Source organism: Xenopus laevis, chromosome 1S (genome assembly GCF_017654675.1).
Source record: "Xenopus laevis strain J_2021 chromosome 1S, Xenopus_laevis_v10.1, whole genome shotgun sequence".
NCBI lineage: Eukaryota > Metazoa > Chordata > Amphibia > Anura > Pipidae > Xenopus > Xenopus laevis.
Window position 1 is genome coordinate 126,225,637 of NC_054372.1, and position 25,556 is coordinate 126,251,192.

The 25,556-nt window shown below is 39.2% G+C and overlaps 2 protein-coding genes across 8 annotated transcripts in view; one reads left to right on the top strand and one right to left on the bottom strand.

Annotated features, from left to right (window-relative positions):
• cdc14b.S (cell division cycle 14B S homeolog) overlaps nt 1–9,263 on the bottom strand; it is a 69,696-nt gene extending 60,433 nt beyond the window's left edge. For 3 of the 6 annotated variants that reach the window (XM_041574576.1, XM_041574555.1, XM_041574562.1), the window contains exon 1: nt 8,776–9,262. In XM_041574576.1, the coding sequence (XP_041430510.1) occupies nt 8,776–8,923 (148 nt within the window). In that variant the 5' untranslated portion in view covers nt 8,924–9,262. Of the gene's footprint in view, nt 1–8,775 lie in introns of all 6 variants that reach the window. The other 3 variants (XM_041574558.1, XM_041574580.1, XM_041574565.1) reach the window with 3 other exon arrangements.
• Nucleotides 9,264–9,349: 86 nt separating this feature from the next.
• On the top strand, nt 9,350–16,209 carry prxl2c.S (peroxiredoxin like 2C S homeolog). Of its 2 annotated transcripts, NM_001098685.1 has the most exon segments (6): nt 9,638–9,860; nt 10,163–10,231; nt 10,485–10,538; nt 11,880–11,985; nt 14,929–15,060; nt 15,715–16,209. In NM_001098685.1, coding segments are annotated over 6 exon segments (687 nt in total). In that variant the 5' UTR covers nt 9,638–9,662; the 3' UTR covers nt 15,843–16,209.
• Nucleotides 16,210–25,556: the final 9,347 nt, after the last annotated feature.

The following is a 25,556-nucleotide window of genomic DNA, read 5'->3' on the forward strand; positions in this document are numbered from 1 at the left end:
TTAGCGTTTAATCATAGTTTCCTCTAAAACCACTAAAATTCAACCTTTGAAAAATGGGACTCGCCGTTTACTTAAATTTGGCAGATGATGTGTGTGCAGATGATGAATTGCCACTATGCCATCCTGCTGTGAGTTTTGGGGGTATACAGAAAATACAGGGATAAAGATCTTAGTACAATGCTGATCCAGAGACTGGTTTGATTACATCTTGGAGTCAATCACTAGCGAAAAAAATCAGAAAGCCAGATTGAAAAACGACAGATTTTTCGAGAATCTTAGATAAAAATTTGAATGTCAGTAAAGGCGGTTATGGATCGACGAGCCGACCGATATCCAAATGTTCTGTCGATATCGGTCCCCACCATACACGCACCGAATATCGTATGAAACGATAGCCCACCTAGTGAGTGGGTTGGGTGACAATAAGGAGGATGTTCAATTATGCAGCATGTGCTGCCAGAGTATTCATTCCTTCCTTTCCTATGGAAGCTCCTTTATATCAGTTCTATCCTGTTATCAGCCAGATAAGCTTGGACAACTACTCACCTATATAAACTCCCTAGTGAAGGGGTCCCCAACCTTTAATACCTGTGAGCCACATTCCAAATTAAAAAGAGTTGGGGAGCAACATCCTGGGGGATGTCAAATAAGGGCTGTGATTGGCTATTTATAAGCCCCTATGCTGACTGGCAGCCTACAGGAGGCTATGTTTGGCAGTACACTTGGTTTTAAATAAACAAAACTTGCCTCCCATCCAGGTATTAAAAAATAAGCACCTGCTTTGAGGTTACTGGGAGCAACATACAAGGGTTTGAGGAGCAACATGTTACTCGCGAGCCACTGGTTGCGGATCACTGCCCTAGTGAATAGCTTTTCTTCCTGCTTCCAGAAACTTCTAGAGGAGATTCGCACATTGCCATCTAGTGATGGAAACTTCTAACAATAGCTAACCACCATTTATTAAATATCTATCACTTCCGAGAAGACTGTAGAAATGCAGGCACTAGCCAAACTCATTCTCTACTGTAACTATGAATTGAGCTACATTACCACACATTTTAGTTAATAATGTATGCTTTAAGGCATAGGTTCATTATTATTTTCCCTATGTGCAAACTGTGAACATATACAGGTTGAAAAATGTTGGTTGTGTCCCATTGTTCAAATGACAATAAAACCCCAAGCCCTGCCCCAGATCCCGCCCATTCCACACAACAGTTAAAAGACCACACAGACATCAGTGCTAAAAAAGGTAAACCCCTCTCCCCCACACACAAGTTATAAAAAGCTATTGATGGTAACGGCCCCCCTACAAGTTAAAAAAAACTGTGGTGTCAGGGCTCCCATTAAAATTTTTTTAAAAAATTGGTGGTCAGGGCCCTCCTACAAGTTAAAAAAAAGAATTGGTGACCAGAGCCCCCCGATAAGTTAAGAAAAAAGAAACATTGGCGCCAGGGTCCCCCTTACAAGTTAAAAATAAAATTGGGGCCCAAAAGAATATTTTTAAAAAAAATATTGGTGGCAGGGGCCTAAAGAATATTAAAATAATACATTGATGGCCAGGGGATTTAAAAAAAAAAAAAAAGAAAAAAACACAAATTGGTGTTCAGTAGATTGAACTCATGGCTTCAACTTTGCCTCCTTTTGTGACTTTGGGTCTTTTCGCAGCTTCAGGACTTAAATTTCAGCTGTTTTCGTGACTATAGTCTTTTCGCCGCTTCAGGACTTCAATTTTGGCTGTTTTCGTGACTTCAGGCTTTTCGCCGTTTAGGGAGTTTCGGCTATTTTCGTGGCTTCGGGTCTTTTTGCCACTTCGGGAGTTCGGCTGTTTTCGTGGCTTCGGGTCTTTTTGCCACTTCGGGAGTTCGGCTGTTTTCGTGGCTTCGGGTCTTTACACCGCTTCAGGACTTCGCCTGTTCATATTTTCGGCACTTGCGCATTTCGGAAATGCCCACACGACTTCGGAGCTGTCAAGGGGGGCCCGGGCCAATTGTACCCACTGCCCCCCATGATGGCGGCCCTGATGGTGTGGACTAATATGGGTATTCTGTATTTTATGCACTGCAGAAATTCCTCTTCTGTTTTGTTTACACAAAGTAGTATTTCCAGGTATTTATTAAGCTTCAATCATTTTCTGGACTTTATAAATCCACTAGATTGAGTCATAAAAAAACCTAATATATGATTTTTTTCTACTTTGATTTGCATAGCTACAGTAATTTGCAGCTGATTTCCTTAATAATGGGTCATTTACCAGTACTGAAGCTTTGTTCTATGATGATTCCTTAGCATCAGCATGGAAACTGTAAGATTTAAGTAAAGGTCATCTTAAACTGTACGCTTTGTAAACCACAGTACTATGCATTATTTCTTAAAACATTACTGATAAAATAAAATGTAATTGGTAGAAAATGCATTACTTGAAATGCAGAGCAGTGATTCTATCATTGTGAATGAGAGTTGAGTTCTTAGCCAGTGCCAGCACGTGCAATTATTAAACTAAAGAATAGAAGAGCTTTTCTTTACTTTTCTTTAACTGTTGAAGAAATCCTGCAGTTCTTTTGATAAAGGATTTTGTCATGAAAAGGATTTCAGTACAGTCTACCATAATTCACAGTGGTACACCAGCTCATTAAAAAAGATCCATTCCATAAACCTTCTCTCACATTTTATCCTTGTTGCCATCAAGTATATTTTGCAAGAGAAAATTTGTCACTGGGAGACATGTGTAGCAAAAAAAGGCTTCTAACCTTGATCCAAGCCCTTACTCAATATGTATCACATGTAGCTAGAGAGCTCATTTACTCTGATCACACAAATACAAAAAATGCTTTTATTATTAAAACACACTTTGTCCCAAGGCCTGGATAGTTACACTATGATAACAGTACAGAACCAAGGCCTTGTCCTTGTCCCCTAAAAAAAAACTTTTGAAGTTCTTCTAGGTCATTGCCCTACCAATGCCATTTTGTAAAATGTGAGTCTACTTTTGATTTGTTTGGTTTATTTATTTTTTTACTTTAGTGAAAATCAAATTTTTTTTCCATTGGATGTATGATGAAAATTATGCATGGGGTACTATAATAAAAGACACAAAGACACCCTCTGAACCCCTACTCCTTTTAAATCATATCTTGTGTCTCAAGCGTTTAAACGCGTTAGAATTGTACACCCTCCGATGTAATCTTCATATGCGTCTGAATAAAGCCGAAAATTGATGTTAGCAGTGTCAGACTCCTGAATCATTCTTGATCAGCGCTCCGTAGCGGTTTGAAAGTTTGGAGCAGCACTATTAGCTGATGTATTTTGAAAAAAACCAAAACATCTTTTCCCTTGACAGTATTGCTTTAAAGGGATTGTTCACCTTCCAAACACTTTTTTCAGTTCAGTTGTTTTCAGATTGTTCTCCAGAAATAAAGACTTTTTTCAATTACTTTGCATTATTTATTGTTTACTGTTTTTCCAAAATCTAAGTTTAAAGTTGAATGTGTCTGTCTGTGCTCTGTGGTGTCTGAGTAATTCAGGGAGAGACTCTAAACTGTTACAATTTTGCAACATTGAGTCGATACATTTTTCAGCAGCATCTCTGGAATACAGTATTAGCAACTATTGTATCAATTACAGCAGCTGCCTATAATGAAACCCATACAAAAATAACAAATGTATCAACTAAATGTATCAAGTTTACAGGGTTGGCGACCCCCCCCCTTCCCAGAGCTGCTTTAGATGGTTGAAAAAAGACACTTTACACTTCAATATTAGAAAAACAGTAACACATAGAAATTAGAAAGTATATGGGAAAAAGTCATTGTTTCTGGTGATCTATCGGAAAACAACAAGTTATTTGAAGGTGAACAACCCTTTTAATGCTTTGCACATTCTGTAATGTAAAAGAAGGAAAATCAAAGCTATCATAAAGTCTAGTTATTTGAATTGTTAATAATAATTGATACCTTTGGTGAGATTTACAAACCACTTGCTCTTGACATGGTGTAAGAAAGCACACTGGTTAAATGAGGCAACCTCTAGACATTTTGGGGGCCTGAAAAATAATTTTCTATGGGGCCCAGTAATATCTAGTTAACCACTGGCAGAACAACACAATTTTCTTTTTTGGTGCTGTCATTAAATTTCCATGAATACTGAGTATAGCACAAAACAATGGTAGCTACCAAGATGGATACATTTTCATAAGACTGTGTCACTGCATCATTAGTGGTGCCCCGTGTCATTAACTTTTACATAATTGTGAAAAAGAAAATGCACACAATGTATGGGGAATAAAAAGTTACTGATAATCACAATGAAAAAAAGAAAAAATGCCTGGCCAAAATCAGCTCAAATTTGCTTGTAAATTGGGGGCAATGTTGCAGCTAAGGAAAGCCTGCATGTGAACCCTCTGCTTTTTATTTATAAATATTATTTATGCATCACAGTACCATGCTGTGCAATCCCAGGGTAGGCAAAACAGGTGTTGACCTTTCCTTCTTTTGTGTAGAGGAAAAGTGAATCTAAGGGGCATATTTATCAAGGATCGAATTTCGAATTGAAAAAACTTCGAAATTCGAATTAAAAAAGACCAACCGAAATTAAGTCGAAGTTTATTTTTCATCGAATAGGTCAGTTTTTGATCGAATAGGACCTTATTCGCCAAATTCGAATCGTTTTTCTTAAAAAAACATTGATTTTTCAAAGACCACCAATTGACTCCATATAGGTTGTAGGAGGTCCCCCATAGGCTAAAACAGCAATTTGGCAGGTTTTCGATGGTGAATGGTCGAAATCGAATTTTTAAAGAGACAGTACATGATAAATTTCGATATTCGAGTTTTTGAATTTTTTTCAAATTCGAATCGAATTTGGACTATTCCCTAGTTGAAGTACACAAAAAATAGCTCGATATTCGATTTTTTTTCATTCAAAAACTCATCTTGACCTTTGATAAATCTGCCCCTAACTATTGCTCTCCTAATCTAGCATCAGGCACATATAAGCACTACCAAAGAAGAAAAACCTGTGAGGCCTTTACCAATCAGGCTATGAAGATAGCAACCAAAATGCTATAAACTACGTTGATATGCAATTAGAATCAAAATGTTTTTATTCAAGGTAACCTTATTTGCTGTATCGCTGCAAGCAGGAAGCAGACCTTGTGACTGCAGGGAGGTTCTGGGGTATAGGGGGACCCCATGGCGCCCTAATTAATGAGCAATTTCAACATATATTTATAAAAAATGACAACCTCTAGATATGTTGGGGGCCATAAAATTAATTTGTTGTGGGGCCCCATAACATCTAGTTACATCACTGTCCATACTTCCCAAAATTTTGAAAACAGAAAGAGGGACGAAAGTTATGGCCACACCCCCTAATTACCATGTCCAATTTACAAAATTTGGCAGGTTATGGATAATTTATATATATTTGTGAGCAACATGTTGCCCATGAGCCACTGGTTGGAGTTCACTGCCTTAGGGTAACAGTTCCCAAATGTGTGGCAGCCCCCCCCTTAGCTAAATGAGGTTCAGATACAGTTCAGTATGGTTTCCTATCACAACTCCAAAGCTATAAAAGGGGAAAGCCAATAGTGTATTATATTCAAATGTATTGTGTATTACACCTAAATAATGGAAGATTTAGCCACTAGTGACTCAATAATATGATTAGTGCCCCTACTGTGACATACACAGTGTAAAATAATGTAAAATCTAGAGCTACTCACTAGCCCAATTAAGATGTTTTATCAAACCTAAATATAAAATAAATCTCAGATGTAACCCTATTCATGACTGTATGCCATGTTTCACTCTGTTTTGTATGTATCTTTTTGGTGCTAATAAAATCTTTAAAAAAAAATCTCAGTGTGATACACATGTCCATACACACTGTAAAATGTGCCAAAAAAAATTAATTTTGCTAATTGTTCCTTAGAATTATTCAAAAAGCAACACCAGCATGTGAAATGTATTGTATTAGTTCAGTGCAAGCCAGGAACCAGATCCTCATCTCTTCTCACAAGACTTCTTAAGCAAAAACACTTAAAGCACTTAAAAACTACATCATAATACAAGTCTCATTAAAAGGGTTGTTCACCTTTGAGATAACTTTTAGTTTGATGTAGAGAGTGATATTCTGAGACAATTTGCAATTTGTTTTCATTTTTTATTATTTGTGGTTATTTAGCTTTTTATTCAGCAGCTCTTCAGTTTGCATTTTAAACAATCAGGTAACTAGGGTCCAAATTACCCTAGCAACCATGCATTGATTTGAATAAGATATTGGAGTATGAATAGTAGCGATCTGAATAGAAGGATCAGTAATAAAAAGTAACAATAACAATACATTTGTAGCCTTACTGAGCATTTGTTTGGGAGTCAGCAACGCCCATTTTAAAGCTGCAAAGAGTCAGAAGAAAAAGGCAAATAACTATAAAAAATAAATAATGAAAACCAATTGAAAAGTTGCTCAGAATTGGCCATTCTATAACATAATAAAAGTTGCCTTAAAGGTAGGTATGGACGAAGTTTGACCCGTTTAGTTTCGCCAACAATTCGCCGCCAGCGAAATGTCGCCGACGCCCATTAAAGTCTATGGACGTCAAAAATATCTTTGTTGTGCGTCTTTTTTTTTTTGACGCACAACACCATACATTATTTCTGCGGCAAAACAAGGCGAAAAAATTCACCCATCCCTATGAAACACTCCATTAAATACCAACTTATACTTTATACCTATGAATTGTAGGTGCCAAATTGCTGCGCACACACACGCACAGTTTACTGCAGTACTCCAGCTTCCAAAATGCACCAAGACCCATTGTGTTTGCACAACATGCCCCTTTGAGGTGGGTGTCGCTTAATACAATTGATAAATATTGCACAGCAAAGACTTTTAGTAAGGATACATTCTACTACCAAGGCTTCATCCCTCTATTGCATCTGAGAGCACACTTGGTATAACTGTTTGCGCTGCGCAATATGTTGGTGCTCTATAAATACATGTCAATAATAATAATTTCAATACATGTCAATGGATGTGAGCTCTAAGTGCTGCTACAAGCTTACAAATGTCCATCATTTATTTCTGTTGGCTAGAATAAATAACCCTTATATTACCTGTAAAAACTAATTACCTTGTGTACACTAAGCCTAATAGTTATACATCAGGAAATATAATGATAATGCCAAAATGGATTGACACCAACACCTAAAATTATACTTTTTTTCATATTACATGAAATTGTCTTTACATGTCATTTATAATTATTCCATAAAAGTATTTCCGTGATGCCTTTATATTACCTATCAGATTCCCCTATTTTCCTCTATGAGGGGGCTGCCATATTTGTGCTGCAGCATTCCGTTAGCATTAGAAACTCTTAAAGGGGACCCGTCACTCAAAAAAATGATTCCAAACCCTATTTTACCATGTTAGTGAAGCAAAATTAACTTTAATTACACTGTATAAATTATTTGAATCTTATTTCCATCAGTCTAGGAATTCATAATTATAACAAGCAGACAGGAGCCATTTTGTGGACACTTATTAAGGCAAGTCTTGCATCATCTCAAAATCTTGTTTGTGCACCAGAATGGGGGACCCGATGTCCATCCCCATGCCCTGGTTACACAATTAAATGGTTAAGAGAGCTGGGGGAATGCGGGAAGTGCAGTGACATCTAGGAAGTGCTGAATGGAAAGTGAAAGTAATTGTCTGCCCGCCTCTATGTCTAAGGCAAAGAGGAGGGGTAGCCAATATTTGATTGACAGCTGAGATTTTAAATGAGATTACAACAGCTATGAAGGCTTTAATAAAAAAAAAAAAGAATTTGGATTTCATGTTTAATTTGAAAAGGACTTTTATTATACAGATTTTTATGTCTGGGTGACAGGTCCACTTTAACTGACAGGCTGAGAAGTAGCCCAATCAGCTAAAAATGATCAACATGTCCTATAGGTTACTTTTAACATTAATTAATTTTGATGATTAGTTTTTTTTGTGTCCAGCACATATTATTAGCTCATTCAAAGAGAGAGAGAATGAGCTAATAATATGTGCTGGTGCCACGGTAAATACCAATTAAGACTTTGCTTTGTTTTGTTCTGTAAAATAATAATGTATCCTTTTGGCCTATCGTTTCACACAAATTTGAAAAGAAAATGACTGTAACATGATGATGTCATACAAACAAGTCTATGAAGCCCTTGTATATGTCCCAAAAACATTTTGTTGTAGGTAAGGTTGCCACTTGCCACCTTTGACCGTGATGTAGAGGTAGGGTTGCCACCTGGCCGGTAAAAATGATGGTTGATCCTAATGTTATGATTAGGGAAAAAAGATAAATATATATGCAGGCCGGTATTTTTTTCAGAAAAGTTGGCAGCCCTAGTTGTAGGGCTCACAATACTGGCACTGCCAAAACAGCAATTTAAAAGTGGATGCCACTGGTCAGTATAGGAGAGGCATGTAAAAATTATATCTAATTTATTTAATTATATTATGAGAAGGTGGGTATTTCTGTTGCAGAACTGAAGGAAACTGTAGGGGGTGGGTGGATTAGTTCTGGTTATGTAATACATAAACTCTTGCAGCAACTCTAGCTGAATAATGATGTCACTGGGTAGTTGTGATGTCACACGTGTAAGATTCTAACAGTACTGATGAGAGTTCATAAAGCAGCAGCAGTTAACTATTTACTTGGTGCTGTGCTTAAATCCTTGCCCCTGTGTTTAGAGCCTCCAAGAACATAATGATGCCATCAATGTTGGGGCTTACCAGTAATGGGCATGTAACTGTCTGCTTCTTCCTTAAAGTCATCCTCCTCCTCCTCCTCTCCCAGCTCGGCCAGATTCCTGGGTCTCTTGTGACAACCCCTGTCGTTCTTGCGATGTGCTCCCTTGCAGCTGTCAGTTCTGCGCTTCATGCCTGCCTGGGAGTGCTACTCATATTTGCCAGTGACAGTCAGAGACAGTGTGGGTACTTTATCGGCCACTTCTTTTGGCCCTGGCTGCTACATTCCTCGGGTGCCAGTCCCTTCGCTGGCGCTAGATAGAACCGAGCTCTGCAACTAGTGCCATACACACACAGTGCAGCTGTTGCTTGTGATGACAGAGCTGCTTCTTCCCAGCTGATCCCCCTCCTCCCCCCCCTGCTGCCGGCCAGGCCGCTGCTGAGCTTGCTGGAGATGGAATCCCTCCGCTGCTGCCTCGCTGCCAGAGCTTTCAGGTCACCATGCCGACTATGCAGCCCTGTAAACTGAATGGTGGAAGAATTCGAGGGTAAGTGAGCCTGGGCCAGGGTGACATCTTCTACCGTGGTTGGCTGGCACCCGGTGACGTCACGGGCAGCGGATTCACTTTGTTGTGTAGGTCACAGTATCGTATCAAACGCGCACTGCCGCAGCCTGTTTAGTTGCAAAGTCTTCATTCACATCTTGATTCTAATCACTTGCTTTGCTAGTCGACTCTTACAAACCCATATAAAGTTCCACTATACACTGGGATATACTCGCAGCGCAAGTTGGGCCTGCGGCGAAGTATACATGACTAAAAAAAAGTAGGGAAGTTAGGAGGGGATTTGGTGAAAGCCCCTCCCACACTGTATCCTCCCGAGGCGAGTTGTTATTAGTTACGGAGGCCTGTGTGTTAACGTTAAGAAGTTTAATGGCAGCAGCAACTCGCACCCCAGTCACTCAGCAAATCAATGTGGAGGAACACACAGAGGAAGTGTTCCCTGCTGCTGCCTTGTTCCACCCGGACTTGGAACTGGCTGCCGACTGCCTGCTGTGGGACCGACATGGGAGGAGCCGCCGCTTTGGTGATTTATACCGGGAACGCAAAACTATCGTGGTGTTCGTGCGGGTAACAAATGCGTCATGTTATTTACTGTAAACCTTATAATGGTATCACTCCGCCATGTCACACGCGTATAGACCTTTATTGGTGCTTGTAAAAAGTTCAGGTTGGCTTAGTATTAAAGTAGTTGCGTGAAAGGTAGAGCTGTCACTAGGTGCGATTCTTTTCATTCCTGCATCAAATGAGTGGGTTTGTCAGGCAGTGTCACAATGTGCAAGTGCTGCCCAGTGACAGGGTGACAGTTGGGATTCATGACTGCCACTTGTTGCTTGTGTTGCTAGGAGACTGACTAGCTCTGTCTGTTGCAGAATTTCCTCTGTTACACATGTAAGGAATATGTGGAAGATCTTGCCAAGATTCCCTCAAGTGCCCTGGAGGTAGGATCTCACATGTACTGATATGCTGTGACAGTCCATTGGAACGTATTGTTTTTTTTGCCCAATTTTCTTTTTAAGAATTTCTTTAAAACAACATTTTATTATAGGCAACTGTATTCTCATATGGAACGTTTCGATTTCCCCCCATATAAAGTACAGTATAAACACTCTATTTTTAGAACTTGAGCTGAACGGTTGGCATTTAATTCTATGTGTTTTTTTCAATTCATTTGATCTGTTTTTTTTTTTTTAGGATGCAAATGTGAGATTAATCGTTATTGGACAGTTATCATACATACATATTGAGGTAATGGTTTGTTTTAAAATATATTTACACTGTTTTTTAAGATTGTTTTATATAGGATGATTTTTGGTTAATAGAATTTGCTACCACTGGCATCAATTTTGGAAAGTGATTGTGAAAATAAAAAATCTAGCTATTGTTAGGCTAATGAAAAGACCAGCACAATTTCTCCTTTGGGTTAAGGGTCAGGCAACACAAGCAGATTCAGGGAGATTATTTGCCCGAACGACAAATCTCCTCTTCTTCGGGGTGACAATCTCCCCGAACTGCCTGCCCTCCGCCGACTAAAATGAAAATTGCCTGCGGCAATCCATACGCGGCGCTTCGTTTTCCGAAGTCGCCCAAAGTTGCCTTACTTAAAAATAGACAAGCGATAGGGGAATATTAAGGGAAGGGAACTTGTAACCAAGGCCTTCCACAAGGGCCTGAAAAAAAAAAATCAAAATTATTCACTGGGGGCTGTCTGAAATGGAGTAGCGTTGCCCAGCAAAACCAGAAAAATAGAGCTGGCACTACTCCGATACCCCAAAAAAATATGATCAAATTAAGTAGAATCCAGGAGTCTCAAAATATTTATAAAGTAGTACAAAAAAGCTTTATTGCATCTTGTATAAAAAATAAAAGCCTTCCACAAGGGCCTGCAAAAACAAAAATCAAAATTATTCACTGGGGGCTGTCTGCAATGGAGTAGGGTTGCCCAGCAGCAATGTATTTCTTTTCAGATGTTAAAGCCTTAGCTGCTAAAATATGTGCAGATATAAAACTATCTACATGTACGAACTGAACGATCAATCTCTCTCCGAACTGCCTTCCCCCTGCTCTCAGCCAGCTAAAATGAAAATCGCATGCGGCAATCCACACACAGTGCTTCATTTTCCGAAGTTGCCTCACGAGAAAACTTCGGGCGACTTCGGAAAACGAAGAGCCGCTTGTGAATTGCTGCAGGCAATTTTCATTTTAGCCAGCTGAGGGCAAGGGGAAGGCAGGTCGGGGAGATTGTCGCCCCGAAGAAGAGACAATTTGTCGCTGGGGTAACTAATCTCCCTGAATCTGCTCGTGTGGACTGACCCTTAGTTAGAGCTAATTTACACCACTGGTACAGGGAGTTCCCAGTTCAAAAATGTACTTTAGTGTGATTTTAGGCAGTGGAAATGGTAAAATGTTCATATTCTAGCTAGCATTGTCACATTGCATCACAAAAAGAAATAAAAGCAGTTCAGGCAAATGGCCTGCATATAACATGGCCTACCCACAGAATTCAGACAAAAACATGGAATGCTGTTCTGGAATTTTTAAGGGCCGAAAGAACAAAATCAAGTTCTTACACTTTTGTTTGCTTTTCAGCATTTTTGCTCCTTAACAGGTTACCCCTATGAAATGTATGTTGATACTGACAGAACGATTTATAGTAAGCTGGGTATGAAGAAGGGAGAAACTTCAACTTCTTCAGGTAATACCTTTTTCTTATAAACACTTTAATATATTTTACATACAATTATCCTGCAATCATATTTGTATACAAATGTATCAGCGAACAACATATAGCAATATGTTGGCGCTATATAAATACATGTTAATAAAAATAATAACACTGTAGGATTCCAAGGAGCCATCAGGGCAATGGCAGTTGCAGAGATTGTGAGCATTTTTTAATGCAGCAGCAATTAATATATCCAAGACAGGGTACACAAAGCTTAATTGCCCCGGTATGTTTGTTTGGAAGTCACTTTCAACCCTTTGTTCCTTAATGACATTTTGACTTTGCTTATCTCCACTAAAACCATTGTATTATATATACCTTGTCTGCTAACTGCTATGCAAATGTGGTCTATATTAAAAATTGAATAGCAACCCCAGTGGTCTATTTGTGTAATGTTTATTAGTAGTGATGTGTGAATTTATTTGGCAGGCACGGACTTGCGGCAAATTTATGGATTTCGCCAATGGCGAATGTCTTTGCGAAACTGACACGAAAACTTGCAGTGGGAAAATCTGCTGACAAAAAAATTGTTGCTCGTCAAAATTGTTGCACGTCAAAATTATTTGGACGCCCATTGACTTTAATGCATTTGGAAAAAAGAGTCGTGCGTATAAAATTTGTTGCTCATGTCAAAATTGTTGCGCTTCAAAATAGTTTTGACGCCCATTTACTTCAATGCGTTTAGAGAATTTTTAAGTCGTTTCGCAAATTTTTCACCCATCGCTATTTATTAGTTCTTCTGAAGTTAAAGGACCAGTAACACAAAAAATTAAAAGCGTTTGAAAGGAATGGAAATATAATGTACTGTTGTGGTGCACTGATATAACAGCTGTGTAGCCATGGGGGCAGCCATTCAAAGTTGAAAAATTAGAAGAGGCACAGGACAAACGGCAAATACAATGGGATTTATTGGAACTTATCTGTCTACTATCTAATGAGTATCCTGTGCTTGAATGGCTGCACAAATTGCTACAGCGTGTTTATAGTGGTGTTTCTGAAGCAAACACACCAGTTTTATCAGTGCAGGGCAACATTACATATTGTCATTCCTTTCAAACACATTTTTTTGGTGTTACTGTTCCTCTAACATGACTTTTACCATTGCAGGCTCAACCAAGCCCAAAGGCAAGGCAAGCCCCTGGCTGTCACTGTTAACTTCTCCTTTCACACACAACTTGGCAACTTGTCCCCACTCATCATTCACCAACTCCTTCCACTTGCCTGTATGCTTATCTTCATGCATCAGGACTGGCAGGGTCAGAGTTAAAAAAGGCAGCAGGTGTATGTCCCTTGGGTCCCAGTGCCTGCCCACTGTTTAGCCCTCGGCACATGCCTCTGCTGCCATTTCCTAGTTTCGGCCCAGAGTGAAGGGTTAACAAAAAAAAAAACAGTCAGTTATTAGTGATCATTTGCTAAGCATAAAAAACAGCAACATTTTCCCTCAGAATTTCCTTGTAGCAGGTGCCTGCAAATTAACCAATGTGCATGGTAGGTAAGGCATCAGCCTTCAATTTAATAGGTGCCTAAAGCATATGGTAACTTTTAGCTGCTCCAAAGATCCCTTGTATCTTTTCACAATTCATCTAGATAGACTGAACCAGCATATTGGCACTATGTGAAAGTTGCAAGGTCTGTGTAAAGACATAGTTAATCTTAAAAACCATGTTTAACCGGTAGCATGATACTATTCATTATCAACTATATTTGCTTTTTTCTTTTTTTGTAGTTGTATGTTAAATATTTCTCACTAGAATTGTTGCATACTGAACCATAAAGCTTAAAAGGTAAACCCCTGAAAGATATTAAATTAATAGTATAGAATGACCATTAACATTCCTGTATGATTAATTCTGGAGTCCCATTATGCTAATTTTATTATAAGCTAATTATAATGGGCATTATGCACCAAAAATGATGTAATAATATTATAACGACGATAATTACCTGCAGCTGGCATTATTAGGTTATTATTTCTGGACTTTTATTGAAGATCAGTAAATAGTTTGCGCTAGTTTATTGCTCCTTTAGGGCAGAGATACACGCTGCTATTTCGGGAGATTAGTTGCCCAGCAACAAATCGATTCTTCGGTTGACTAATCTCCCAGAACTGCCTTCCTGCCGGCTAGAATGTAAATCGCCGGGGGATGGCACTCGGATCGCTTCGCCTTTCCAAAGTTGCACAAAGTTTCCTCGTGAGGCAACTTTGGGCGATTTCAGAAAACTAATGGTTCTGAGTGCCATCACACCGGCGATTTACATTCTAGCCAGTGGGAAGGCAGTTCGGGGAGATAAGTCGCCCTAAGCAGTAGCGATTTGTCGTTGGGCGACTAATTTCCCGAAATAGCAGTGTGTGTGTCTGCCCTTATACTCACAGCACAGTCATTAGACACAGTCATTAGACACAGTCATCCACCTCATTGGCCAACACAAAATTCAATAATGGCATTTCCATCAAAGGATTAATGGTTAACGAATCTCAGTGCTGGAACCACAAAAAGATTAACTGCTATTATATAGTAAAATGTTACTCCTAATCTTCAGCCTGTTCCATTTTACTCAAAATGTGAATAATTTACTTGCTTCGTAAACTGGTGTGTAAAATCTGCACCCCAAGGTGGCATGCATATCCAGGCAGTCAGGCAGTAAGACTGTAATAATAATGTTGTCTTAATGTAATGTCAATGTATAAACATGAAGGCATAAAAATGTACAAGCACAGCATTTAAATCAGATATATTTTCACCTGAATAGGTGAATAGGGTTTCTCGTAACAAACTATGTGACATAAGCACTAATTAACATTTAAAACTTTAAAAAGGCACAAATAATGAATCAAATACAATTTATTTTTAATTCAGAATACATTATATTTGCCACTGTGCAGTGACGAGTGAGTGATTTTATACATCCTAGGGAGGAGTCCTCACGTCAAGTCAAACATCCTCAGTGGAAGTATTAAAAGCATTTGGAGGGCAATGACCAGCCCTGCATTTGACTTTCAAGGTGACCCAGCTCAACAAGGTGGTTCACTTATTGTTGGTCCAGGTAAGAACAGTTACAATAGATCATAAGGTGTACTTACTCACCAGGCACCATGTTCAAAGTGAGGAGTGGCTGCTTTGCTAGTGCAGGGGGTATTTAACCTTCCTTTTTTGTCAGCCTGTTGTTATTATACAGCAGTTTCTTTTGTAAACTATAGTTGTGTTTCTAAAGCAAACAAACTGGTTTTACCATTGCAGGCAACAGTACATTATATTGTCATTCATTAAAAAAACTAATTTTTTTGATGTTACCGTTCCTTTAAACTTTCACAGTAAATTTGATTTCTGATTGGATACTATGGGTTAGCAGACACAAAGTGAATATATTACCCACAAATATTTACATAACGAAGGGTGTAACTACAGAGGAAGGAGACCCTGCTGTTGCAGGGGTGCCCAGGTGTTCAGAGGGCACTGAAATGCTCTATTTAATAAGCAATATCGCTATATCTTGGTACATCTCTGTAAATCTTACCAATATTTTAGGGCCCTAAATTGAATTTGTTGTGGGGCCCAGTAACATCTTATTATGCCACTGTGCATAACCCAATTCTATAGTAACTAACATGGATTTTGATAAGATGATTAGAATCAAGTGCCATTGTACTATACCCAGAAGTTTTAAAAATGCATAATAATAATCTTTATTTTGTTCCAGGTAACAGAGTCCAATTTTTGCATCGTGATATGAACAGATTGGACCAGACTCCCATTAATTCCCTATTACAGAATGCAGGGGTACAGGCACTTCATTTTGGTGACAGACCTGTCATAGTAGATGTGTGATGGCCTGGTCATGCGAAATTCCTTCAGGAGCAAATCAACTAGACCAGTGGCAATATTTTCTAGAAAGACACAGCTGGGCCCATTTACTGTATCAACACTGGGAACATTTGCACATGGGCAGTAACCAGTGGAAATCAATTTTTTATGTGCTACCTGCATCTTGTTGAAAAATGCAAATCACTGAATGGTTACTATGGATTACTGTCCATTGTTGCTTTATGAGCTCTAGAGCCCAGGAGAGCTACAACTTAATATAGTTATTATTCTATATTATTATATTTTGTTGTTAGATTTGTATATTGTACATTTTATACAGGCCTCAATTATGTGATGGATAGAGAAAATAAAAGCATACTGTTTATAGTTACTGTTTGTGGTTACTTCAAATATGTATGAGACAAGGTATTACAATATACCATCATTTACTTAAAGGTCTCTTAAAGCATTATTCAAAAGCAGGGTCATTGCCTTTAAACATTACACTTTTGTAGAGACCATCATAGATTCTCTCTGGTCCCTTCTGTACTACAAAGTAGTCCTGGGCATGCCCTAAGCCATCACCAAAGCACTGATTGTCTACCTAATGTGCAGATTATTCTGCACAGTAGAAAGGTGAGATGGCTGGCTCATGATAATAAGGGTTTTGGAGACATTTTCAGTGGTACAAAAGATAATATTTAAAGGCAAATTAGGTTTATCTTACTTCACTCAGATTGAAGTGGACCCAGGCCTTCTCTAGATATGAAAAAAGATGGCTCTTGAGAAAGGCACCCAGATAATTTGTTTTATAAACCAAAGTTTAAGTACACACCCAATTTTTAAACATGTAGACATGCCAATTTTTGATCTTCATCCAAATAGAATATAAAGATAAAAATGGTGCAATTAAACAAAACAAATGGAAATATTATGGAGTATTAACGTTGCAATAATTTTTTCAAAAAAATATTAATAGATATGCAATTTCTCTTTATGGAAAATGTGAGCACATCCAATGCTTTAATAGCTGATGTTTCTTATAGCTTTCTTACAGCTATCTACCAGTCTGACGTATGTGTTTGAGGGGTTTCTTGCATACACAACCCATTTCAAAATTAAAGTTTAGGCTCAAATGTTGCACAGGTCACGTAACCAAAAGCAAACAATTGGATATGTGTTTACAAGCAGCCAGTACTAGCTAAACTAGACTAGTACATTCCACCTGCTAATTGGTTGCCATGGGTTACTAGGCCTACATATGTGGTTTATGGGGGTGTAGCTTTTGCAGATTCATTCCCTTATATAGTGGTTTGTCCTCAACCACTATATAGTGGTTGAGGACAAAAAGACATGAGGTAGAAAAAGACATGCATTGGTTATCCTGTTATCTTGAACCAGTTTTTCCTGGTGTTGTGAAGTTTGTTTGTAATAAAAATATGCCACTTTATATATTCAGTCATGTAGACAAAAAGGTTTTTACCAGTCTTGAATCATAGTACTGCAAATATCACCTACAGTTTAGAATAAAAGAAGTTCAGAAGAAAAAAGGCAACATATGGTAGAGCAGACACAATTCCCATAATATACTATAGCCTAAAGGCACCCAGCAAAACAGACAGACCTGATGATGCTGGAATTTTCCCTAGTGTTTCAGTTTGATGTCCTTCCTCAAGAAAGAATTTATTCTTCTGAAAGGGCGCCACCCCCAAAATGTATGGGGACTTCAGAAATCACCAGGTCTGTGTCTGCTCTGCTGTATGCCTTTAGGTTATACGATTGTAGTGAAATTCTATCAGTGTTAATTCCATGTATCACTACTTTTGTCCTTGAGCTTTGAGCCTGTATGGTAAAATTACACTTGTTTTACTGTTATCTTACAGTATTAAACATCTTTATATTTACTGAACACTACAGGTGCACTGGTGTATGCATTGTAAGGCTATTTCTGGTGTTCAGTGACATCAGTTAAACTGTGTACATTTGGGTATGTGGGGGTGCTTTTTAATTTTTAATACTGTCAGCAGAATTATCTTTTTTTCTGATGCTGTTGTTCTGTCCCTTTTAAATCTGTTACTGTATCTCCTTCTTACAGTGTGACTCCGGGTGTTACAATCAGACAATGATGAGAAGCAATCAGACGGGAGTCTGTATACTAGGTAACCCGGGATATACCTGTAAATGGCAGAACTGAGCCGTAAAGTTATGATAAGTAAATGCAAGGTTTAATAAAGACAAAAACAAAACAGGAAGTGGAGCTATGTGAAAATATATAAACAAATATATAGACCAGTGACTGGAGCAATAGGCAGGCAGAAACGGATTCCTCTGATCAGGCCAAAAGGTTGGGTCAGCAGAAAGCAAACGGAGTCCTCCAGTAAAGGTCAAAACGGGAAATTCACAGAAACAGGACAAGGAGGGGACAGGGGCCCAGGGATCTAATTAACATGAATCACAGGTGAGATCTTGGCTGTAAAGCTTAAAGGGGTGGTTCATCTTTAAATTAACTTTTAATATGTCATAGAGTGACCTGTTATAAGCAAGTTTTCAATTGGTCTTCATTATTTGTTTTTTACAGTTTTTGAATGATTTGCCTTCGTCTTCTGACTCTTTCCAGCTTTCAAATGAGGGTCACTGACCCCATGTAAAAAACAAATGCCCTGTATGACCACAATTGTATTATTATTACTATATTTTATTTCATCTACATCATATTAAAAATTAATTTAAAGGTGAACAATTTTCCTTTAATGACCAAACAAGCATCAATGGTCAGGAACAGGCTTATAAAGGGTCTTAATAACATGATGATCTACACATGAAACTAATAAGGAGGTTGAAGGAAGGAGCAGATAGAATGAATACAAGAGGTGTATAAGGAGAACTGGTCAGGACAGCCCTAAATGCCATGAAAGGAGCCAAAAACATAGAAGAAAACCAAAGAAGATGCCATCGCCAAGTACAAGGAAGAAGAACCTAAGGTAAATTAAGGCCCTGGCCACCAATGTTTTATTTTAATCCTCTATGGGCCCCTGGTCAACAATGTTTTTTAAAAATTTTCTATGTGGCCCCTGACCACCGATGTTTTTTTTTTTAACTTATATAGGGGGCTGGCCTCCATTTTTTTAAAAAAAAAAAAATTCTGTGGTGCCCCTAACCACCAATAGTTTTTTTTTAACTTGTAAGGGGAGGCCCTGGGCACCAATATCATAGGTGTAATACAATAGCTGCATTCCTCAGTAACTGTGTGGTGTTTCCTAACAGTACATATAATTTGTGGGTTTTGTTTTATTTTTTCCTCTTTATCCTTTCCGGTGTGCCTCATGTACCTGCTTCTTTATTGTGACCCTTTACAGACTGCTGGCAGCTTCTGGGTCTTCTGTCAGCTGAGTATTTTAGTTTTGCAGCAGGATTACTAGTGTAGAGAAGACAAGTGCACTCGCTTTACCAGGCGTAAGCTCCTTAAGAAATTAGGATCATAAAGTTACCAGTGGTGACTTTATGAAGATATTTTTTATTCATGTTAGTGGACTAAGGAGTGTCAACAGACATTCTTTAATAGACACATAATCTGTTGCTAAATTCAAATACTGTGCCAATTTTCAAAACGGACTGTTGTTATTTTGTCTTTTTGTAGAATTCACAATATGATGCATTCTGCTCATACACTTAAATTATGCATTTATGCCATTTCCCACACTTAAAATCTGTTCACTTATCTGCATCTAGGTGTTTACAGAGATGATACTAATTCTGTTAACCATTTGAGTGAGTGGGTTATGCTTATCTTACTTTAAAATGTGTCTGGTGTGGTATAATGACAATAATCATGCATAAAGATTGGCAGTTCATGCTTCCAATCTGCAAATAGTCCTGAAAATCCAACTATTAAACTAGGAAATGGGAGCTAAAAAGGCATGCTACTGGAATATAGATAAAGATGGCATTTTATGTGAAGAAAAAGCACATTATATACTGTAAATATACAGGAAATAAATAAACCAAGTAAATATCCCCTTGATCACTAGATGGCAGAATGATACAAGACTTTAAGGTGTACATAAAAGAAAACCACGAACTTTATGTAATGAATTCAGATCACATGAATTAAAAGCTAATCTACCTTGTATTTAATACTAAACTGAATTGAAAACTTGATTTTCGGGATTCCAGCATGAGTCTGCTTTATTGTACCTTTATTACAGCCTATTAATTTGATGACGCTACCTTTATTTTTATGCATAGATTTATGTGCAAAATATCAAACCAGCCAGTTCTTCAGGATTTTCCTAAGGAAGATGTTGGTTTCTAAGCTCTTACTTTTAGAAAAATGGTTGAATGTTCTGCAAGATACAAGTCTCCAAATTTATCTAGAAATTTGTCCTGTCATTTTAACAGAGAAACCAAACAAAACATTGATACTACAAATACAATGGACTACATTTGCCAGATTCCAGAAATGAGGTTCAGTTCTGCTCCAACTGTCATGCAGAAATTAATTTATAGGTTTTTTTTTTATAGAAACTGCTATTTAGCCATGAAATAAGTTGTGGCAGTTAAACAGAGGTCACTCTCACACCATTCACATTAATATTATTAGATGCTACAAAAGATGGGGACACTCCCACAAAATCTATCTGAAGGGCTGCATGCATTTAGTTTACCGTTGTCCATACGTATGTGCCAGAGTTATATATACCCCTTCTCTCTTTTGAGGGGGAGTAAGACGAACACTGTTTTTAATGGCCCCTTTGGAGGGGTGGGATTTAAAGGAGCTGTTCAGTGTAAAAATAGATAGGTAAATAGATAGGCTGTGCAAAATAAAAAATGTTTCTAATATGTTAGTTAGCCAAAAATGTAATGTATAAAGGCTGGAGTGACTGGATGTCTAACATAATAGCCAGAAAACTACTTCCTGCTTTTCAGCTCTATAACTCTGAGTTAGTCAGCGACTTTAAGGGGGGCCACATGGGACATAACTGTTCAGTGAGTTTGCAATTTATCCTCAACATTAAGCTCAGATTCATGAACTGCATGTCTACATGAACTTTGTGCTTTAAGTCTGGCCTGGAGTGACTGACAATTGACTTGAAATTCATATATTCGATATTGTATGTGCTTCAACCACCTTATCTAACCTTGTGAGTTGGGTGCAAAGCAGTCTGGAAACCCTTGCCAGGGGTTACATATACATACAAGAAGAAATGCAGCTGCAGCAAAAAAGTGAAAAATTTAATTTATTAGGTCAGATAACTGAGCAAAGTTTTGGGCTTAATCACGCCCTTTTTCAAGACTGTCTGGTGGTACAATGAACACACTATTTAACCCCACCTAGGTGGGAGTATACCACACCAGTACCCACCCCGTTAACATATAAAAACCAATTACAAATAGAACAAAGTGCAAATAAACAATGAGTCCAATTTAGTTCATGTGGCACTCCATTATTCATTGTGTCCCAAATAGACATTGTGCAGACCCATAAAAACATAATGATTAAAACCTAGAAAAAGAAATCCTAATAACAGTGGTACCTTTTCCCAGGATAGGAAAGTTGCAGATATACCTTCCTCAATGCAGTCTGGGATCTGGCACCATTGTTTTCATGATTTTATAGTAGACTTAAAGTATGAAGATCCAAATTACAGAAAGACCTGTTATCCGGAAAGCACCAGGTCCCGAGCATTCTGGATGACAGGACCCATACCTGTACCATCCAGTTATAAGTCTAGGCAAGGACATTGTCTAGTTTATGTGTTATGTGAATGTGTTGGGGCAGTGCTGTCCAACTTCTGTGGTACCGAGGGCCGAAATTTTTCCGGCCTACAAAGTGGAGGGCCAATAATGGAAACCAGTGTTGACCACTCCCTGTTTTTAAACCACATCCACTTTAAACCACACCCATGTTATCACAAGACCATATCCGCATTAATTGCGGTAGCACACCAAAAAAACCAAATGGTTGGTGCTCACAGCAGGGATATCACTTATCACTTATATGTGAAAAAGTTGTTATATTAAGACATACCCTTAAAACCATATGCCTCTTCTTTCCCTTGGATAACATAGTACCCCAGCACATGATTAAACTCCTTAGGGGCCCCTAAAAATTATTTATTTTCAAATGCTAACAAACCCCCAGAACAAATTCCAGGCTTATGTTCCACAGGCAGAGCAGGGCACACACAGGCAGAGTATGTCACAGAGCGTGTCACACACAGTCAGAGCAGGGCAAACACAAGCAGAGTATGTCACACACAGGCAGGGTATGTCACACACAGGCAGAGTATGTCACATACAGGCAGAGCAGGGCACACTAAGGCAGAGTAGGTCACACAGAGGCAGAGTAGGGCACACACAGACAGAGTATATCACACACAGGCAGAGCAGGGCACACACAGGCAGAGTATGTCACACACAGGCAGAGTAGAGAACACACAGGCAGAGTGGAGCACACACTGGCAGAGTATGTCACACAAGCAGAGTATGTCACACACAGGTAGAGTATATCACACACAGGCAGAGCAGGGCACACACAGGCAGAGTAGGGCACACACAGGCAGAATAGGGCACACACAGGCAGAGTATGTCACACACAGGCAGAGTATGTCACATACAGGCAGAGTAGAGCACACACAGGCAGAGTAGGGCACACATAGGCAGAGTAGGGCACACGCATGCAGAGTAGGGCACAGACATGCATTGTATGTCACATACAGGCAGAGTAGAGCACACACATGCAGGGTAGGACACACACAGGCAGAGTAGGGCACACACAGGCAGAGTAGGACACACACAGGCAGAGTATGTCACATACAGGCAGAGCAGGGCACACACAGGAAGAGTATGTCACACACAGGCAGAGTAGAGCACACACATGCAGAGTACGTTACACACAGGCAGAGCAGGGCACACACGGGCAGAATATGTCAAACACAGTCAGAGCAGGGCACACACAGGAAGAGTATGTCACACACAGGCAGAGTAGGGCACACACAGGCAAAGTATGTCACACAAAGGCAGAGCAGGGCACAAACAGGGAGAGCAGGGCACACACAGGCAGAGTAGGGAACACACAGGGAGCATAGAGCAGGCAGAGTATGTCATACACAGGGAGCATAGGGAAGGCAGAACAGAGCAGGAGACAGTTTCCACTGATCAGGACCACTCTAATATGTACTACATACAGTGACACAGTGCTGGTGCCCCATTAGAATTTTGTATAAAGTGTGAACAGGTGAACAATGTGGGCATTTTCAGTTTGGGTCTCAGGTGTGAACAGTACAGGGTTTTAGGGTTGTGAACAATAAAGGTGTCACAAGTGTGAACAATGCAGGGGTAACACAGGTGTGAACAATACAGGGGATTAGGCTGAATTTGAGGTTTAAACAATGCAGGGGCCAGTTAATCTCTGTAGTGATACCATTTAAAGTTTACACATGGTAAGAAAACATATCAGGTAGGTGAGGGGCCACACAAGGGGGAGTCGCGGCCCGTGGGCTGCCAATTGGACAGCCCTGTGTTAGGGCATGGGGTCCAAGTGAAGCAGGGTGTAATATCAATATTACATATCTGTAAAACAGTGCATAAATGTAGGGACTATAATAATAAGTAATGTAAGTAGTATAAGTTAATAATTAGTAGTATGAGAAACCTGTATAGTATAGTATATAAGAAACTTTCATCTTTTCAAAAGTGTCCTGCGATGGACACTTAAGCTGGCCATAGATGTTGAGATTTTTAAAAGATCAGATCCTGATCGTGAGACCACGATCTTCTCAGAACAATCGTACAATCGTACGAATTTACCATCAACTAAAAAGACCAATTTACCAGGAAAACAAAGGGGAGCTGCCTGCTTGGCCCTTCAAACATAGATAGATTGCACTGGGACCGACAAGGATTTTTTGACTTGGCCGATCAATTTCCCGACAGATGACGGCCGAAAAATCGTAAGATGTACGATCGTTCGAATACCACTAACCGCAAGATAATTTCGAAGGATTGGTCGGGATTCCCTAAAATCGGTCGTTCGGCAAGAAGAATCGTCGCGTCTATGGGGAGCTCTCCCTGACAGATCGCATGCTTGATGAAAGGCCCTTAGAAAATGCAAAGTGCAGCATGCATGAAAAGCACAAAGAGGCATCTCGCTGTCCCTGCCATGGGTTTAATTCTTCACCATAATTGCAAAAAGAAAAACTTACACTCGCACACCCTGGCCGTCCAGACTCAAACGACTCCCAGGTGCTCGATGTTAGAGGGAATGGGCAACCTCAAAAACAGCGTAGACACAGGACACACCGGCACAACATGGGTAATTCTAGCAGGTAAAACCTTGCTCGTTTATTGCGGATGCAACGTTTCGGGGCGTGACCCCTTTCTCGCTTGAGAAAGGGGTCACGCCCCGAAACGTTGCATCCGCAATAAACGAGCAAGGTTTTACCTGCTAGAATTACCCATGTTGTGCCGGTGTGTCCTGTGTTTAATTCTTCACCAACCACGTAGCACTGACGTCGGGAACAGATAATCTCTTCTGTGGCCGGGAGTAGTGTATAACACAGACTTTCATACAGTGTCCTAGTCTCATAGCATTTCCTGCTCTTAGCTTTGAAGCTGCTATAAACCTAGCCTATGTACATGGATTTCTGTCATCAGCAAAGACTTCCTATGTAAGTAAGTAGAGTAATGTTTTGGTGTAGTGCAGGTGCCGTGTAATTATGACTTTAGTAATAGGTGCCAGGAGCTCTTTTAACAGAAATTTATAGTTTATTTACAAGGTTTAATGCAGAGCTGGGAAAACATACTCATTCTAGGTTTGCCATAAGAGGATCCAGGATATATAAATGTATTTAAGCTTATCTGTTTCAAAGCAGCACACTCCAAATTTTCTGAAGAGATGATTAAGCCAGAAAAAATCTCCTACATGTATAAAAACATTCTTTTTGTACTATTACCCTATTGCCGCACCAGTCCTGTAAAGTGTCCCAAATCTTGCATGTCACACATGTGTGGGTTTCACTCATCTCTACTTGGAACATCAAAATAGATTACATACTTTAATTCCCAATATGCCATGGCCATAGTAGGCCCTCTTTCCAGTGTGGGCCTATATAATGCAGTGCCGCTATTCAAAAAGGATCCCATTCGCAGCCTCATAACTAAAGGCCGGTTAGTCTGATATCAGTGGTAGGAAAGCTTTTTGAAGGGGTATTAAGTGATAAGATACTGGACTTCATACCAAATCATAATACTATTAGTTTGTGCCAGCATGGTTTTATGCGTAATAGATCTTGCCAGATTAATTTAATTTCCTTCTATGAGAAGGTGAGCAGGGACCTTGATTCTGGGATGGCAGTGGATGTGATTTACTTAGACTTTGCTAAAGCATTTGATACAGTGCCACACAGAAGGTTACTGGTTAAATTAAGGAATGTGGCCTGGAACATAGTATTTGTACCTGGATAGAGAACTGGCTAAAATATTACAAAGAGTGGTGGTAAATGTAACATTTTCGAATTGGACCAGTGTTGTTAGTGGAGTACAAGCAGGGCTCTGTTCTTGGTCCTTTGTTTTTCAACTTGTTTATTAATAACCTGGAGGTGGGCATTGAAAGTACTATTTTTGCTGATTATACATAATTCTGTAGAACTATAGGTTCCATGCAGATATTGCCACTTTGCAGAGTGATTTGACTAAATTGGAAAACTAGGCAGCAAACTGGAAAATGAGGTTCAATGT